Source organism: Siphateles boraxobius, unplaced genomic scaffold, assembly GCF_051911475.1.
Source record: "Siphateles boraxobius isolate OS27281-9 unplaced genomic scaffold, OSU_SipBor_1 204, whole genome shotgun sequence".
Classification (NCBI taxonomy): Eukaryota; Metazoa; Chordata; class Actinopteri; order Cypriniformes; family Leuciscidae; genus Siphateles; species Siphateles boraxobius.
The window spans coordinates 778,535-797,433 of record NW_027508816.1 but is presented as its reverse complement, the minus strand read 5'-3'; the positions used below and the strand labels follow the sequence as shown (position 1 = coordinate 797,433).

The 18,899-nt window shown below is 42.1% G+C and overlaps 2 protein-coding genes across 8 annotated transcripts in view; one reads left to right on the top strand and one right to left on the bottom strand.

The window, feature by feature from the left end:
• ccdc88ab (coiled-coil domain containing 88Ab) overlaps window positions 1-12,370 on the top strand; it is a 134,352-nt gene extending 121,982 nt beyond the window's left edge. For 3 of the 7 annotated variants that reach the window (XM_077237555.1, XM_077237553.1, XM_077237552.1), the window contains 3 exons: window positions 566-941; window positions 1,835-1,905; window positions 9,328-12,370. In XM_077237555.1, the coding sequence (XP_077093670.1) occupies window positions 566-941; window positions 1,835-1,896 (438 nt within the window). In that variant the 3' untranslated portion in view covers window positions 1,897-1,905; window positions 9,328-12,370. Of the gene's footprint in view, window positions 1-565; window positions 7,314-9,327 lie in introns of those variants that run through there. The other 4 variants (XM_077237551.1, XM_077237550.1, XM_077237549.1 and 1 more) reach the window with 2 other exon arrangements.
• Window positions 12,371-15,884: 3,514 nt separating this feature from the next.
• On the bottom strand, window positions 15,885-18,569 carry prorsd1 (prolyl-tRNA synthetase domain containing 1). Its single transcript, XM_077237548.1, has 2 exons — window positions 18,195-18,569; window positions 15,885-17,553 (listed from the first exon to the last, which is right to left on the bottom strand). Exons 1-2 carry the CDS (start codon window positions 18,273-18,275, stop codon window positions 17,125-17,127), a joined length of 510 nt encoding a protein of 169 aa, XP_077093663.1. The 5' UTR covers window positions 18,276-18,569; the 3' UTR covers window positions 15,885-17,124.
• Between the last annotated feature and the right edge of the window lie 330 nt (window positions 18,570-18,899).

The window sequence follows — 18,899 nt, the reverse complement described above, 5'->3', positions numbered from 1 at the left end:
TAAGTGGCCTATGTCTGCTCCGCTCCTCCGTTCTGCTCCAATTTTGATGTCTGTTGATTGCAGTACGACAAGAGGTTTGTTGAAATAAAGTAAATACAATCTCCTCAGTCCTCCGAAGATCCCGAAGTCCTTTGGTGCTTCAATGACTACTTCGCTCAGTGAAGCTGTCAATCATGACATCACAGCACTGTTTTTATAGCATCAAATAACCCTAACTAAAAACAAACTTATTTTAAAAACAAACACTTGAAATTACATCAGCGTGATTAAAAACTACAGTAAATGACAAACTATCTTTGGAAAAAAGATATGCGAAGTGTAATTTAATTGTTTAATTGGTCTCACGTTCCGTTGAATAACATGGGGAGGCGGGGTTTATGACCTATACTAGCACCAGTCACTAGGGGGCGATCGAGTTTTTCAGGGCTTGTGCGGCACGCTTGGTGTTGACGCTAATATAGTTCACACCAAGAATAATTATAACCATAACTGTCACTTCTGATCAATTTAATGCATCCTTGCTGAATACATTTTTAAAAAGTCCTGTTCCTCTTCCCCTGTGCAGGAGTCTCTCTCAGCTCAGCCGGGTCATGTGTCGGGAGCCAGAGAGCGTGTGAAGGGCCGAGGGATCCTGCGTTCAGCCAGCGGCAGGGCAGCGGCGCCGCCAGACTCCGGTCCCCCGGGCCGCCCGAGCCTGCGTAAGGCAGAGAGCACACGGGCCAAGGGTTCGGCGCCGCCCAGAGCCGGCCTGGCGTCCCAGAGCAGAGCGGTGTCGGTGTCGGAGCGCCTGGACTCGAGCACCTCGGGTCTGCCCCGCGCCAGCAGCGTCATCTCCACCGCTGAGGGAACCGTGCGCAGGACCAGCATCCACGACCTGCTCTCCAAGGACAGCCGGCAGCCCGTTCTGGTGGACCCGTGTCCCACCCGGACCCAGAGCTCCAGTGAGTACGGCCCCCGTGCCCTGCCCACGTCTGCTAGCATGCCCTGCAGCGTAGCGGAGTCCGAGCTGAGCCTGCAGGCCTTTCTAGGTCCCTCCTTCACCGTAGACTCCATGTTTCTGGACTCAGTATTTGGCGAGCCGGCGGTGACGGGCGGCGCTAGAAACCAGGCCATCCTGTCGCTCAACACGGCCCTCGTTAGCAACATTAGCGGCCCTCCCCCTAAAGCCCCCCCCGCTGACGGTGAGCCTGATGTGTGTGTGTCGGCGGAGGAGTCGCTGTGGTACGAGTACGGCTGTGTGTGACGCTCAGCATGAGTCCGGATCCTGCATGCCTTTCTGTTCCATGTCCTTATACTGATCATGATGTGATTATTCTGCTGAAAACACATCGAAGGGCTTGAACTGAACCTCATCTGTGTGAGATTATTAACCCATGTCATGTTCGCCTGCTGTCGGGTGTGTTCGGGCTGATCTACTTGCATATTTATAACAACGAGTCTTGTAGAACAAGTCCCATGATGCTCCTCTGAGCTCCTTAAGGAACTGCTGCATTCATTCATGTTTTATTATTTAAATGACACGCTCCTGTCGAATGTTCACGGGACGTTTGTTTGTGATGTTTGTGTGCATGGCTTTATCCCGGCGCTCTATTCTGAAGGCTGCGATCAGAATGAGTGTTTCCCAGAGCACGTCTTGTGTTGATCATGTGATCTGTGTCGTACGCATCACGCATATGTCCTCGAGGGAGTCGCTGATGGACGAGAGCTTCTCACCAACACACGATACTCTACAGCTCAAACTCCACGTTTATCACGTTGTGTGTCCTGATCATGTCCTTCATTATATTTTATTGTGTAACGCCCAGTTGAAGTGTACCTTGCTTGTGTTCCGCAGATGTGGAAGTGTTACAGGGAAACAGGAAGTCTAAAAGAGCTGGCACTCAGAGTCTGTCATGAGTCCACATGGTGAGTGTGTGCAGAAGTGTGTCGTGAACCTGTTGTGTTTCAGCTCTGTCTTCATGCTCATCCACTGGAAACGCTGCCATTTGCCTTCGGGACTTTAATCAGAAGAGTTACTGTTGAACTTTCAGGAGATTATACCTGTACAACACAAGCCCAAAGTACCTGGAGCCTGGTGCATGAACACACACAAAATAAGCTCTGAAACGAGTGTATGGAGTTTCCCTATGGCTGGCTATCGATTAAAACAAAAATTATTTAATCACCTAACTTCCTTCCAAGGAAAGTCTGTTCGCTTGGCGGCCATATTGTCACTGTGAAGTTGTTTCGGGAATCCTGAAATCTCAGAAACTGCTTGCCGTACCCCACAATCCAATAACAAATTTCACAATCAGCAATGAAATCTGGCATGAACTGTCTCATAAATGTGGTTTCTTATGCTCAGATAGCATTAAAAAGCTTATTTTTCAGGCCAGACGAGCCAATGCGCATTTACAATCACAGGCTCAGAACACTGTAGGAACTTCCTACAGCAGCCAAAAAAGACTATAGATGTACACAGACGGTGCACTCATATCACTTATGAATGGAAGAAACGTCTCCGGTTACGACTATAACCCAGGTTCTTGGAGAACGGGAACGAGATACTAGTCTTGGGATCAAAATACTCTTCCATCTCTATAGCTAAAGGGAAGTAGAAGACAAAATACTCTTCCATGTCTATAGCTAAAGGGAAGTAGAAGACAAGATACTCTTCTATCTCTATAGTGAAAGGGAAGTAGAAGACAAGATACTCTTCTATCTCTATAGTGAAAGGGAAGTAGAAGACAAAATACTCTTCCATCTCTATAGCTAAAGGGAAGTAGAAGACAAGATACTCTTCTATCTCTATAGTTAAAGGGAAGTAGAAGACAAGATACTCTTGTATCTCTATAGTGAAAGGGAAGTAGAAGACAAGATACTCTTCCATCTCTATAGCTAAAGGGAAGTAGAAGACAATATACTCTTCTATCTCTATAGTTAAAGGGAAGTAGAAGACAAGATACTCTTCTATCTCTATAGCTAAAGGGAAGTAGAAGACAAGATACTCTTCCATCTCTATAGCTAAAGGGAAGTAGAAGACAAGATACTCTTCTATCTCTATAGCTAAAGGGAAGTAGAAGACAAGATACTCTTCTATCTCCATAGTTAAAGGGAAGTAGAAGACAAGATACTCTTCTATCTCTATAGTTAAAGGGAAGTAGAAGACAAGATACTCTTCCATCTCTATAGCTAAAGGGAAGTAGAAGACAATATACTCTTCTATCTCTATAGTTAAAGGGAAGTAGAAGACAAGATACTCTTCCATCTCTATAGCTAAAGGGAAGTAGAAGACAATATACTCTTCTATCTCTATAGCTACAGGGAAGTAGAAGACAAGATACTCTTCTATCTCTATAGCTAAAGGGAAGTAGAAGACAAGATACTCTTCTATCTCTATAGTGAAAGGGAAGTAGAAGACAAGATACTCTTCCATCTCTATAGCTACAGGGAAGTAGAAGACAAGATACTCTTCTATCTCTATAGTGAAAGGGAAGTAGAAGACAAGATACTCTTCTATCTCTATAGCTACAGGGAAGTAGAAGACAATATACTCTTCTATCTCTATAGCTACAGGGAAGTAGAAGACAAGATACTCTTCTATCTCTATAGCTAAAGGGAAGTAGAAGACAAGATACTCTTCTATCTCTATAGTGAAAGGGAAGTAGAAGACAAGATACTCTTCTATCTCTATAGCTACAGGGAAGTAGAAGACAAGATACTCTTCTATCTCTATAGCTACAGGGAAGTAGAAAACAAGATACTCTTCTATCTCTATAGTGAAAGGGAAGTAGAAGACAAGATACTCTTCCATCTCTATAGCTAAAGGGAAGTAGAAGACAATATACTCTTCTATCTCTATAGCTAAAGGGAAGTAGAAGACAAGATACTCTTCTATCTCTATAGCTAAAGGGAAGTAGAAGACAATATACTCTTCTATCTCTATAGCTACAGGGAAGTAGAAGACAAGATACTCTTCTATCTCTATAGCTAAAGGGAAGTAGAAGACAAGATACTCTTCTATCTCTATAGCTAAAGGGAAGTAGAAGACAAGATACTCTTCTATCTCTATAGCTAAAGGGAAGTAGAAGACAATATACTCTTCTATCTCTATAGCTAAAGGGAAGTAGAAGACAAGATACTCTTCTATCTCTATAGCTAAAGGGAAGTAGAAGACAATATACTCTTCTATCTCTATAGCTACAGGGAAGTAGAAAACAAGATACTCTTCTATCTCTATAGCTAAAGGGAAGTAGAAGACAAGATACTCTTCTATCTCTATAGTGAAAGGGAAGTAGAAGACAATATACTCTTCTATCTCTATAGCTAAAGGGAAGTAGAAGACAAGATACTCTTCTATCTCTATAGCTAAAGGGAAGTAGAAGACAATATACTCTTCTATCTCTATAGCTACAGGGAAGTAGAAAACAAGATACTCTTCTATCTCTATAGCTAAAGGGAAGTAGAAGACAAGATACTCTTCTATCTCTATAGTGAAAGGGAAGTAGAAGACAAGATACTCTTCTATCTCTATAGCTAAAGGGAAGTAGAAGACAAGATACTCTTCTATCTCTATAGCTAAAGGGAAGTAGAAGACAAGATACTCTTCTATCTCTATAGCTAAAGGGAAGTAGAAGACAATATACTCTTCTATCTCTATAGCTAAAGGGAAGTAGAAGACAATATACTCTTCTATCTCTATAGCTAAAGGGAAGTAGAAGACAAGATACTCTTCTATCTCTATAGCTAAAGGGAAGTAGAAGACAATATACTCTTCTATCTCTATAGCTACAGGGAAGTAGAAAACAAGATACTCTTCTATCTCTATAGCTAAAGGGAAGTAGAAGACAAGATACTCTTCTATCTCTATAGTGAAAGGGAAGTAGAAGACAAGATACTCTTCTATCTCTATAGCTAAAGGGAAGTAGAAGACAAGATACTCTTCTATCTCTATAGCTAAAGGGAAGTAGAAGACAAGATACTCTTCTATCTCTATAGCTAAAGGGAAGTAGAAGACAAGATACTCTTCTATCTCTATAGCTACAGGGAAGTAGAAGACAAGATACTCTTCTATCTCTATAGTGAAAGGGAAGTAGAAGACAAGATACTCTTCTATCTCTATAGCTAAAGGGAAGTAGAAGACAAGATACTCTTCTATCTCTATAGCTAAAGGGAAGTAGAAGACAAAATACTCTTCTATCTCTATAGTGAAAGGGAAGTAGAAGACAAGATACTCTTCTATCTCTATAGCCACAGGGAAGTCCTGGCCTTTACAACCGTCCTCCCTCCACTCCTCCCAACAGCAGAGCTTTAAGGCAAAATGGTTCTCAAACATGCCAGCATGCCTAAGTAATCAAGCACTGCGTAGTGCACACTATGAAGCAAGCGACAGAAACAGCAGTTTCCGATCCCTGTTTTCCTTTAAATTAAGTTCCAAACGTAGGTTTGGGAGGAGCCTAAACATTCAGTCCTGTCAATCACCATTACGAGCCCTCCTCCTCCCCTTCTCTATCAGTAAATTATCTCTATCCTCTAATACGCAATTGCATCATAGGGGGGGGTTAACTCGGAGCTCAAGCCGAGCCTCGGGTTCGAGCCTTCTCCAAGGACAGCAAGCCAAGTTAGTTTACTATTAAACTTTAAGGCTGAATGGGCAGGCGAACTAGTGAACCAAAAACTGTGCCAATTCAGCAATAGTTGATTTTATACTAAAGCTCCAGAGGAGTGTTCTGCCTCGAAGCCAGGCTGGAGCACTTGCTGCACATGTGTGTCCCTCAGGCCTGTCCTGACTGGGGCATTCTTGCATATTGAGATTACAAAATTCCTCCATTACCCCAACAGCTCAATGATGGAAATCTAGGAGGAATAAGGCTCCCAAGCTCATATGCGGGGCAGTGGAGGAAGCAGATTATTGTTTTAATAACACCTGCCTCAACTCTTTTAGAGTTAGACATGCCACATTAACCTTTCTGAACCAACATCAGGCAACAGAGCTAGCATGAGAAGTCCAGAAGAGAAAACGAACCCTATCAGACTCCCAAAGCCCCAGCTACAATCTCTGAGATCCATCCCGTCTTGCCGCCTTCGAGAGCCGAGTAAACAGCAGATTCTCATCCAGAGAGAATAAAGCAAGAACAAAGCTTATTTGTTGTCATAGATGGTGATGCTGATGGTGTTCCCCACAGCGTCAATCCCCCAAGTTCCACCTTGAAAATGGACTGCCTTCTCTTTTATTTAGTGGTGTGCAGTGATGTGATGACTACCTATCAGCGGCAGACTGTTTTATTTAAAAGGTGGGACTCATTCATGAGAAATATGAGTGCACCCTTGGCAGCCCATGAGTTGAGTGTACATCTAAAGTCTGTGTTAATAACACAGTAATTAAACGGGATAAAAAACTTTACACCACCACATTAAAAATAAAAGGCACCACCAAACCGTCCTCTGGGGCCGTGTTCTAAAGCTCAGACCTGATGATCTATACCACACATTTACACACAAGCAACATTAATACTTGCAATGCTTCAGGTTTGTGTTAGAACGGCTCTGATGTCGCTGCTCAACACACATCGATATATGAACTCCAGAGGTGTGTTTTGGGGCTGTGCTGCTCTTTATTTAAATCTTGATGCCCTATACAGACGCTGTGATGATAACTCGTGAATTTGGTGACAATCTTAAAACACAGTCAGTCAGTTGTAGAAAAGTCTATATTATAAATGTTATAAGAGTAGAGGTCAGTGTATGTCGGACCTCAAGAGACATGATGGACCGACACTTCATCGGGTAAACCAGGAAGAACTGGCCTGTACTTTCTTACACATCATTGGATATTTTGTGAATGAATCGCTCTTTTTTTATTATTTTTTATGATTTTACCCCATCTCAAGCCCCTGAAGGCTTTGACCGTCTTGCGCGACAGCCAGTGTGATAATTCAAGCAAAATCATCATTCTGTCAAGTCAGCGCTTTACAGTGATAACGGGAAAATAATGCAACAATGTTTGTTTCCGCTGTACAAGCAGCTCTAGAAGTAAATAGTGTCATGGTCCAGCTTAAGTTCAGTGATGGTTCATTTCTGTGTAAAAATCATTAGTTATTAATTCAGTTTATTTATCTTTAGTGCAGGAGATCAATAATATTGAGTAGTAAGTGTCCCCAGTAAACGCCTGTCATCATTTACTCACCCTCATGTGTTAAAATCTTTGTGACTTTCCTTCATCTTTAAGACAAATGGTATTTTGGGAAATGTGTCCGGGTGTCACTGTCAATGGTTTCCCTACGCTCTTTTATTATGTTCTGTAGAAGAAATAAAGTCAATCGGCCCTGCTGAAACTCCAGCTTCCTATTGATTATCTGGACTTTCATAATGAACCGAAAATAATTTAAAACTTCTCATAATTACGTACATAATTACATTACATCAAATGTCTGTAATGTTGTTTTGTACTATTTCTTTGGCAAAATATCTGTTAAATGAACTACTATCGAAAGCGCTGACAGGCTTGTGTGCCCTTATCATATTGCATAAGATTGCATAAGTGTAGACTAGTGTGCGCTGCGTGTTTCAGAGCGGAGCGCACACTTCACTCGCGACCGCTCGTGATCCGGTGTTTCCACGTCCCAGAATGCCTCAGCTCACAGTAAATGAATGCAGTGAGCTCCATCTCTGTGAGTTTGTGTCCTCTTGGGAATGTAGCCACCAGTTGTGCTTTATTTACACATCTGCATAATTTCAAACTTTTGTGGACAGATGATTAGAGAATTTCACTAGATATGTAATAAGATAAGAAATATTAGTTGTTAGTTTTCCACCAAAATAAAAGCTCAACTCCAGTTTCCGTCCAAATGAAAGCTTTAGAGTTTATCTAATGCAAGTGAAAGTAGTAAAGGAATGTCCTTGCTTTATCATAAAGAATAAATATATTCTTATGAAATATTCATTTTCATTTATTTTAGAGTGCATTTGTTTTACAATATAAAGGCTATTACTGTCATAGAAATAATAATAATATAAAATGATTATTATTATATTCTTATTGTTTGGCTTCCTAAAACAGCAATGTGAATATAATGTAAGTGAGACACTATATAGCGCTTTTTACGATTCAGATTGTTTCAAAGCAGCTTTACAGTGATAACAGGAAAATAGTGCAACAAAGTTTGTCTCTGCTGTACAGCAGGATCTAGAAGAAAATCATTGTCCAGTTTAAGTAAGTTTTTAATTGATTTATTTCCGTTGTACAATAAAATTTTTAACTTTTTAACCGTTTTAACTGAAAACTTGTCATGCGTTCTGGCCGTTCATCTGCACGACAGCGGTGTTTGGTGGCCTGAGAACGCAAACTTTGAAGAAGGTTTCAAAGGGCAAGTTTTGAAAAGTAGTTTGGATAGCTGTACCGTTATCATCGCCGTGTAAACTTCAAAAACATGATTCTGTGGAAACGGTGACGACATGCACTTTCTGTAGGCATGAGTGTTTGAGTGCGTATGTGCGCTAGCATGTTGTCTTTCTTTACAAAGTGACATCGCCAAATACTTGTCTGGCAGCATAATACAGCGTTTTTAGTCGTTTCTACGAATCTGTGAACGGGAATTTGTTTGATAGCATACGTTGTAATTTACACATGTTTTAAGATGGAAGAATGAGGTTTTACAGAAACTAGAAATGTGGCTTTCAAATCAAAGATTGGTATCAAAGAGCACAACCAGATTCCTAACTGACAACTAATGTCAACATCATTTTCCAGTCTATTTAAGAGAATGTTGTGGTCAATGGTGTCAAATGCAGCACTAAGATCGAGTAACACTAATAGAGAGATACAACCACGATCAGATGATAAGAGCAAATCATTTGTGACTAATGAGAGCTGTCTCAGTGCTATGATACTGTGATTCTCACAGATACCATTTCTTTCTAAAAAGGACCAGAACGCCAATCCAAACTGTCAATCGTATTTGATGATAGTGGTCCTGACAGAATAACTCCACACCTTTTCAGCGCTAATTTTCAGTGTTATTAGTGAATCCTGACAGTTGTTTATTAACACCAAAAGAGGGTTTGCACTGGAGCGAGCTGTTAGTAAATCTGGCCCTTAACATTCTTAGGATAAATATTACGAAGGTTAAAGCATTGCAGAAAGAGTGAAAAACACACTTTTATTAGTTCTCCACCAAGAATCGAAGACAAATTCTCCCATTTTTTTCACAGTAAAAGTGTTTTAAGGTATTTTGAGAGTGCTTGTCGCAACACATGAGACATCAGCAGTTTGTCGTTGAACGGCAGCGTTTCCAGGACGAAGCTCTTTCTCCTGTCGCTCATGTCTTTATCTCTTATTTTCCATCACAGAAACACCGCCTGAAGACTGGCACAATTCTCCTGCTGTGAGAAACATCGTTTGTTTCTCGCTCTTTTTTTAATCATGGACCCCTCAGTAATGAAAATAAAGAAATGTCCTTCTTTTTCCTTGAATCAAGGACCCAAAAGGATTCCTTAACAAAAGAGTGAGGCTGAACAAATGTGTTTTAGAGAGAGGCTGAACGAGTGTGTTTTAGAGAGAGGCTGAACGAGTGTGTTTTAAGTGAGGCTGAATGAGTGTGTTTTAGCACAGAGCTGCTGCTGAGCTTCACACGGACGTCACGAGATCCTCGCACACTGAGAAACCACTGATTCATGTGGAGCTGAATCACTCCAAACACACACAACCTTTTACAAACACCCAAAAAAGAAGACAGTGTATGTGTGTATGTTTGAGTGTATGTTTGTGAGAGTGTGTGTTTGTATGTATGGGAGTGAGTGTGTGTATGTATGCATGAGTTAGTGTGTGTGCAAGTACGTGTGTGTATGTATGTATGCGTATGTGTGTTTGTATGCGAGTGAGTGTGTGTGTTTGTATGTGAGTGTGAGTATGCGAGAGTGTGAACGAGTGTGAATGTGCGAGTGTATGAGTGTGAGTATGCGAGAGTGTGAGTGAGTATGTGCGAGAGTGACTGAGTTTGTGTGAGTCTGCGAGTGTGAGTGTGCGAGAGTGAGTGTGAGTATGTGCGAGTGTATGCGAGAGTGAATGCGAGTGTGAGACTGTGTGAAAGTGAGTGCATGAGAGTGGGTGTGCTAGTGTGAGTGTGAGTATGTGCAAGAGTGAGTGAGTATGTGTGAGTGTGCGAGTGTGAGTATGTGCAAGAGTGAGTATGTGCAAGAGTGAGTATGTGTGTGTGAGTGTGCGGGAGTGAGTGTGAGTATGTGCGTGTGAGTGTGCGAGAGTGAGTATGTACATGTGAGTATGTGCAAGAGTGAGTGTGTGTGAGTGTGCGCAAGAGTGTGAGCGAGAGTGAGTGAGTGTAAGTATGTGCGAGAGTGATTGTGAGTGTGCGAGAGTGAGTGCGAGTATGTGCAAGAGTGTGAGTATGTGTGAGTATGTGCAAGAGTGAGTGTGAGTATGTGCAAGAGTGAGAGTGAGTATGTGCGAGTGTGAGTATGTGTGTGTGAGTGTACGAGAGTATGTGCGAGTATGTGCAAGAGTGTGAGTGTGCAAGAGTGTGAGCGAGAGTGAGTGAGTGAGTATGTGCGAGAGTGATTGTGAGTATGTGCAAGAGTGAGTGTGAGTATGTGCGAGAGTGAGTGTGAGTATGTGCGAGAGTGAGTATGTGTGAGAGTGAGTGTAAGTATGTGAGTGTGAGAGTATGTGCGAGAGTGAGTGTGAGTGTGTGAGTATGTGCGAGAGTGAGTATGTGTGAGAGTGAGTGTAAGTATGTGAGAGTATGTGCGAGAGTGAGTGTGCGTTAGTGAGTGTGAGTGTGTGCGAGAGTGAGTATGTGTGAGAGTGAGTGTAAGTATGTGAGTGTGTGAGTATGTGCGAGAGTGAGTGTAAGTATGTGAGTGTGAGAGTATGTGTGAGAGTGAGTGTGAGTATGTGAGTGTGTGAGTATGTGTGAGTGTGAGTATGTGAGTGTGAGAGTATGTGCGAGAGTGAGTGTGCGTTAGTGAGTGTGAGTGTGTGCGAGAGTGAGTATGTGTGAGAGTGAGTGTAAGTATGTGAGTGTGTGAGTATGTGCGAGAGTGAGTGTAAGTATGTGAGTGTGAGAGTATGTGTGAGAGTGAGTGTGAGTATGTGAGTGTGTGAGTATGTGTGAGAGTGAGTGTGAGTATGTGAGTGTGAGAGTATGTGTGAGAGTGAGTGTAAGTATGTGAGTGTGAGAGTATGTGTGAGAGTGAGTGTAAGTATGTGAGTGTGTGAGTATGTGTGAGAGTGAGTGTGAGTGTGTGCGAGAGTGAGTATGTGTGAGAGTGAGTGTAAGTATGTGAGTGTGTGAGTATGTGTGAGAGTGAGTGTGAGTATGTGAGTGTGTGAGTATGTGTGAGAGTGAGTGTGAGTATGTGAGTGTGTGAGTATGTGTGAGAGTGAGTGTGAGTATGTGAGTGTGAGAGTATGTGCGAGAGTGAGTGTGCGTTAGTGAGTGTGAGTGTGTGCGAGAGTGAGTATGTGTGAGAGTGAGTGTAAGTATGTGAGTGTGTGAGTATGTGCGAGAGTGAGTGTAAGTATGTGAGTGTGAGAGTATGTGTGAGAGTGAGTGTGAGTATGTGAGTGTGTGAGTATGTGTGAGAGTGAGTGTGAGAGTATGTGTGAGAGTGAGTGTAAGTATGTGAGTGTGAGAGTATGTGTGAGAGTGAGTGTAAGTATGTGAGTGTGAGAGTATGTGTGAGAGTGAGTGTAAGTATGTGAGTGTGAGAGTATGTGTGAGAGTGAGTGTGAGTATGTGAGTGTGTGAGTATGTGCGAGAGTGAGTATGTGTGAGAGTGAGTGTAAGTATGTGTGTGTGAGAGTATGTGCGAGAGTGAGTGTGCGTTAGTGAGTGTAAGTGTGTGAGTGTGAGTATGTGCGAGAGTGAGTATGTGTGAGAGTGAGTGTAAGTATGTGAGTGTGAGAGTATGTGCGAGAGTGAGTGTGCGTTAGTGAGTGTAAATGTGTGAGTGTGAGTGTGTGCGAGAGTGAGTATGTGTGAGAGTGAGTGTAAGTATGTGAGTGTGAGAGTATGTGCGAGAGTGAGTGTGCGTTAGTGAGTGTAAGTGTGTGAGTGTGAGTATGTGCGAGAGTGAGTATGTGTGAGAGTGAGTGTAAGTGTGTGAGTGTGTGAGTATGTGCGAGAGTGAGTGAGTGTGCGAGAGAGTGTGAGTATGTGCGAGAGTGTGCGAGAGAGAGAGTATGTGTGAGTGTATGTGCGAGAGTGTATGAGTGTGAGTATGTGCAAGAGTGAAGTGTGTGTGTGTATGAGTGTCAGTATGTGCGAGTGTGAAGTGTGTGTGCCACAACAGAAAGCAAGGACAGCAGTGTTTCCTGTGTGAACGTCTCATACTTCTTTATTGCTCTGTTAATAAAGTAATTTGATGTGATAAACGTAGTGTCGTCTGCTTATTCCTCATCCACTGTGAGCTTCTGGCTGATGTTTATCATACAACTGCAAACAGAAGAAGACTGACAAACGGAAGATGTGTGTGTGTGATGAAGCAGTGAACGCGAGGTGTTTCATGTTTACAGTCGTAGAACTCGTTTCTCAAAACTCTTCACACTGATCAACATCAGTCAGTGTGCGATAAACTGGATCATGGGGCGTGCACCTGAGACCCGCAGTGATGGATTAATTGACAGCTGCTGTCAGACTCGCTAATGGAGAGCGACTGGAGTGACGAAAGTAGCTAGATAGCACACGTACGTCTGCAAGATGTCTGTTAAAGATCACTTCATCTGGAAAGCATCTGATAGACATCTTTAAGATGTCAGTTTAACATACATTCTAAATCATTAAATTTTCGAAACGTCTATTTGACATCTGACAGGAAACGTCCTATAGACGTATTGCAGATGAGCAAACACTCTAAAAAATACGTCTTCTAGATGTAAAAACACGCACATCAAATAGACGTCTCCGTGATGTACGTGTGCTATCTGCAACAGAGCTGTTATTTTAAGTCGAGGACTTTTCTCCCGCACCTTCACCTGAAGTGGAGGATGTTGAATTGTCTGTGGACACAGGGCCAGAACCATATCAACTGTCCTGTTGCAGCAGTGCTGGTAGCCATAGCAACAAGGGAGAGTGACAGTCGCCCAGCCAATCAGAGCACTCGGTCCGAATGGAATAATGAGCTGTGTTTATTGCAGCCCTGAGAGGACTACAGACACTATTTTTATAAACTCCTTTTCAGAGTACTTACATTTTAGATATGTATTGGTATATAAAGACAGTTTAAACAAATTTGGCAAAAAGTGTTTTAGACTAACATTGCCTACCCTACCTTTAACGTCAGTTAATCAGATTAACTTTATGTAGCTCCATTAAGATTAAAACCAATTACTCAGTTCATCCTGTGAACCCTCAATATTGGTAATTAATTAATTAATAGAAATGTACATTTCCGGGGCATGGGAAATGTTTATCTTACTAAGTACTACTAAGAGCAAATAGTCAAGATCTTATATGATTAGTGACTCTGGATATGAGCTTGAGGCACGGACAACTTTACGTGTGATATGAACAAGACTTTATTAACTAGACTAAACATTTAAACTACTCTAACATAAACATACATACATGCATACAGTTTACCAAGGGAAAGAGAGCTGAAGAAGAATTCAGGAAAGCAAGAAGTTATAGCATTGTTTGAAATTCAGAGATCAACAGCCTTGAGCAAACCATCAGTTTAGTTCTAACACATCCTTCTTTAAAAGGGGTAAGGATACTCAATGTATCGAATAATGAGACTAAGTTTGATACTTGCATGTCTCGCCCATTTGAATTAAACTGTCCTGATGCAATTTGTTGAGGCTCCAGTTGATCTTTGCTGATGTTGTTTTGATGAGAGAGAACCAGTTGAAGTCAGAGGATCTTTGGTGAATGGAAAGACAAGGCCGCAGCCTGGCACAAGCTTGGGGTCCTTAGAAAACTTCTAGTTTAGCATCATCTTCACATCAGGACTTCTCAGGAAGGACCAAGAGAAAGTCAACAGGGGCTCAGAGAAACAAGAGAAATAAGAGAGTCAAGAGATGCAATATAAACCCTTAGAAAGGTCCCGCCTCTCAGGGTTGGCTCGGCCAATAAGAAAGGTGGAAGTTCCAAGCGGGAGAATTTGGTTTATGGCTCTTTGTTTCAAGCATTTGCATGTGCCCGCTGGAGGGGTGGTAGCCGATGAAGAAACTGAAAGATTCTCGTAATAATAATATGTTGTTGTTATCGACATATGTACACAGTCATTACGATCTTCAAAGTACCAAGTTATAGAGACCAAATATGCCATATGATGTTGGCTAACCATAGTATGCAAAGTCTGAAACATTAACCCATTAGAGTTTACAAGAAAACATAGGCCAAAACAACATCAGAAGGAAAATCATGAGATGTGAAAATTAGATACTTGTTTATACATTTCTCAAGTGGTTATATATATAGACGCTACACACAGCACAAAAATCTGCATCTTACCTTATGATACTCGGTTATGATAGACACAAGGTGTCGAGGCGTTTCAGCTGAGCTTAACCAGAGACAATTTATATAGAGACATGCCACTTCCTCAGTCCTCAATACAACTATATAGGGAAAACCCGTAACGCCAAAGATGGCGGTTGTATGCACATGTCCCGCCCCTCCCGCTGGAAAGCCAATCGTCTGCCTTTAACAGTCAAGCCGGGAAACATTTAAGCCTATCGTCTGGTTCCACTGACGCATGCGCACCGTTGAGGTTTGCGACAGTGGAAAATACGTTACTGTTTGAAAAGGCGGCAGATTTGATATGCAGTGTATGTGTGCGTTGTGTAAATATCAGACATCCCAAGTGTCTACCGCATATTTATAGCGGCTCCCTGATGCCCGCAAATTAGTTCAAATCTCCCAGAATCTAGAGCGAGCGAGCGAGAGCTCACACATACTGTGCTTCAAACCGTGTAGCGCGCACGTCAGAGAGGGAGAGAACCCTTGCACATGCGTAGTAAAGTATAACCTGTGGGGGAAAGGCGTTTTAAACCTTATTTTGGGGCAAAGTCATCAAACTTTTTCAGTGATTTTTATCATATTTTACTGCTGTTTCTATACATGCAGTTTTTATGTCCCGGTGACCAGTGAATGTGCAGTTCTGACTCTCTGCCCATTCATTTAGACAGGAGCCTGGTCTTGTTAGTCCGAAACAGCGGCCCGGAGGCGTCGCCAAGATGGCGGCCGAGTGGCACGACTCGCCTAAAAGGACTTTGGCTTAACCCTAACCCTAACCCTAACCCTAGCTCGAGCACTGCGTTGTTGTTAGATCGCTTCATGCGCGAGACGCGAGTTAACTGTTAAACACATCTAGTACGTTCACACAGAAAAACAATGGAAAAGTAGCAGAGGGGAATGGAAAACACATTCTGTGTGAACGGCCCATAATGCTGATGAATGCTTTAATCGAGACATCTATATTTAGTTTTTCCTCGATGTCTGAGTAAACATTCATTAAATGAGATGACACGAGATGCTGTCCTCAGCCGGCGTAATCATCATCATCATGCGAGATCGGCTTATGAAATAGCCTATATTCTTTTATCAAAGTCATAAAACCATATGCGACAACATATACAAATGACATAATCTTTAGAGTAATTTTATAAAAGTGGGAAAAGTGTTGAAAAACAAAAGGTTATTTAAAGTCGTGTCATGTTAATTCTGCAGCACTGGGTCCCGCGGCGGATCTCCTGCCGGATTCCTGAAGAAACGCTGTAATACTGTACATCTCGTGTCTATCAGTGTGTGCACTGCGACTCATGCCGCCGGCGGACGTAAGCGCAGTTACAGTAGCGTAATATGTGGGAGAGCGTTGCTATAGAGGGACAGTATTGTATTGCAATAGGTAACAAGTCAATAACAAATCAAAACTAGTTAGCATCATTTGTAATTGAAAATGTTTAATGACAATATGGTTATGGTTACACTTAAAATAGATATACGAGATGATAAAAACTTATTTCATTAATTGTACCCAGCATATATGTAAAATGTTACCAGAGAGAGAGAGAGAAGAAAGGGACCCGAGAATCAGCAGAGCAACAGTTACAATCTTCTTCTGTCCTTTCCCTGACCATGTGACTGAAACCCAGACGTGAGCCATTCAAACTGACCAATCAGATCATTTCCACTTCCCCCACTGCACTGAAGCTGAGAGCCGATGGTCCGCACCTGGAGACTGGCAGCTCGCCTCTTCAGGAACTCCACATGACTTTGTTCATTTTCAAATGTCTTGGATTTTCAATCCTACAAAACCTTTGGAAGAATGGCTTGATGTGATAAATGATGTGTTGTGGCAGCTTTACTGCGGTGAAGCTGAAAGATGGCCAGGAGAACAGTGTGAAGAGTTTTGAAAAACTGACCTCAATATTGAGAAATGCATCCTAGTGATTGTAAAATATTTCAATATGGGAAATACAGTAAAGTCCAGAATGAGACCCACGTCATGTGACCAGCAGTAATGAGTGTGTCACGTGACCAGCTCTCAATAGCCACGTTTCCATTACCCTTCAAATTGTGCAAATTGAAATTGAAAATTGAAAATACGCCCAATGGAAACACCTAAATTTAGCAAAATCTCCCATATATGACAAAAAACTTTTAACACTCACATGAGGTGATTTTTCAGGCAATTGGAAAAAGGAATATTTTGCAAAACTGCAATGGAAGCCTTTTTTGCGCATTTACAGTCACCTGATGTACGTAAAAGTCACATGATCATTCTTTAAATATGTTTAGACAGAAGACGAGAGTTCTTTATTAAACTCATAAAAGTTTAAGTATTACGGGAATATTGGATTATAAAAAACAAAGATTTGCCACAATGTATGAAGAGCTTGAAGCAGATATGAGTGAGAAACCCCCAGAAACGCCTCACACGAGCCGCTCACAGTATAAGTTGAATAACGCCTAATCTTCTTCCATTAATAATAATGGCTAGTGCGGCAGCTGTGATATACGTAAACCTACCAACATCCGTTCCCATGCTTTCTGGAATGACTTTCAGTCATATAACAGCGGTTAATGGAAAAGCCGAAATTTCCCAATAGTTTTTTTATCGACATTTAGAAAATATCGCAAAAGTTTTGCGCAAATCTGCAATGTAAACGCGCTAGTGTCAGGATCAGTCGAGGCTCAGCAGGACGGGCTCGTGGTCCGTCTCCCTCAGGAAGCGCAGCAGGTCGTCAGGTTTGAGCCCCATGGTGGCGCTGTTGGTCATGGGGTGGAAATACAGCCGCTGGTGTGCGCCGTGGGTCAGGTCTCGGTCCAGCACCACCGTCACGCTCCGGGCGGAGTCGCAGAAGAGCGCGAGCGGCGTCACGCAGCCCTGCCGCACCCGCAGCGTGTCCAGCAGCGTCTGCTCGTCCGCCAGCCGCAGGTTCCCCCCGCCGAGCCCCAGCCGCCGCGACACCTCGCCCAGCTCCAGCCGCCGGTCGTGCCGCACGCTCAGCAGCCACAGGCTCTTCTTACGCTTGTCCTTCAGGAACAGGTTCTTCGTGACCGCGCCGCTCAGATGAGCCACATGAGGCATCATCTCCTCCACCGTAAACACCTCAAAACAACAACAACAACAACAACTGTTTAAAAAGGTCACTATTAGGGTTAATTTCAAGTGTCTCAGTTTCCTTTCCTATATGCAAAATTGACTCCTACGTCGCAGCATCCGTCCAGCGAGCCAATCAGCGCCGCGTTATCGGGCAAATTCAGCTTCTGCTAGCCATCACTTTTAGCTATCAGAGCATCTTAATGTTGATAATATCCTCAGGCCTTACAGTCACAGACACCAGATTACAGCTTGTGTGATTATATACTTGATGAGCCATACTTATGACATACCAACTCGACTGAGATGAAAAGGTAAAATTACGATTTTGAAAATCTAAGTTTATTACATATTATGACTTAAGTCGAAATGATGAGTTAAAGTCTAAATTGTGACATACCAAGTTGTAATTATGAGAGTAAAGAGTCAAAATGTACTTTTTTTATGCCATTTTCGACTTTGTATGTCATAATTGACTTAGTATGCCATATTTTTGAAGAAATTTGTTTTCTTTTTGCGTCCAAATTTTGACTTTTTATATGACTTGGTATGTCATTTATGATTTCCATGTTTTCCCCCCTTGTGTGGCGGATTCGTCCCTCACACACGTGTCATTGAAACACTTCCGTGTTAACTCGGGTTATTCTCACCTCTGGATGATCGATGCAGGTCGTGTCGATATTCAGACGCTTGAGAAACTCTTCCAGCTCTTTCCTCAGATCAGACGCCATCGCGACTTTAACAGCTTCAACTCACGAGCAGAATGTTTACAACGAACAGAATATTTAACATGGTTTCCAGCAGACGTGGGCTGTGATTGGTCCAGCCACACACCAAACTACTGTGATTGGTCAGGAGCCACCGGTATTGAGCAAAGGAACATCTACTTGTTTATTAACAAGATAGCGTATGAATAACCTTTCATATTAAAACTATATTTGAAAGTAAATAAACAAAGCCATTATTATCAAAAGGAGGAATAGTTCAAGTTAAAGTAATCCTTGGGTATTTGCAGTATTTTCCTCAGACCACAGCGAACTGCTTCCGGTTTCAGGGCTGTTAAACAGCGCCGCCTGCTGGCCGTCAGTAGAATCTGCAGTTTAACTTCACTTCACTGTTCGACACAGCTTTATCCTTCATTAAATAAGTGTTCAGAAAATAAATGTAATTGTCAATACTTATTTTACTTAAAATAATGAAATCAAATTGGCCATTTCTATATTTTTAATGGAATATTGCAGTGTGTATTATAAATGATTTATGGGTGCACATCATTATTGTTTTTAATAATCTTGAATCAGAATAACTTCCTCTTGCAGAATCTCTTCTCTGTTGATGTGGGCGGGGCAACCTGT

Excerpts from the sequence above, each read along its gene's own strand:
- prorsd1 (XM_077237548.1), bottom strand. The coding sequence starts at position 18,275 with ATGGCGTCTGATCTGAGGAAAGAGCTGGAAGAGTTTCTCAAGCGTCTG. Across the intron at positions 17,554-18,194 it reads CCTGCATCGATCATCCAGAG|GTGTTTACGGTGGAGGAGAT; the intron begins GTGAGAATAACC and ends TGTTGTTTTGAG.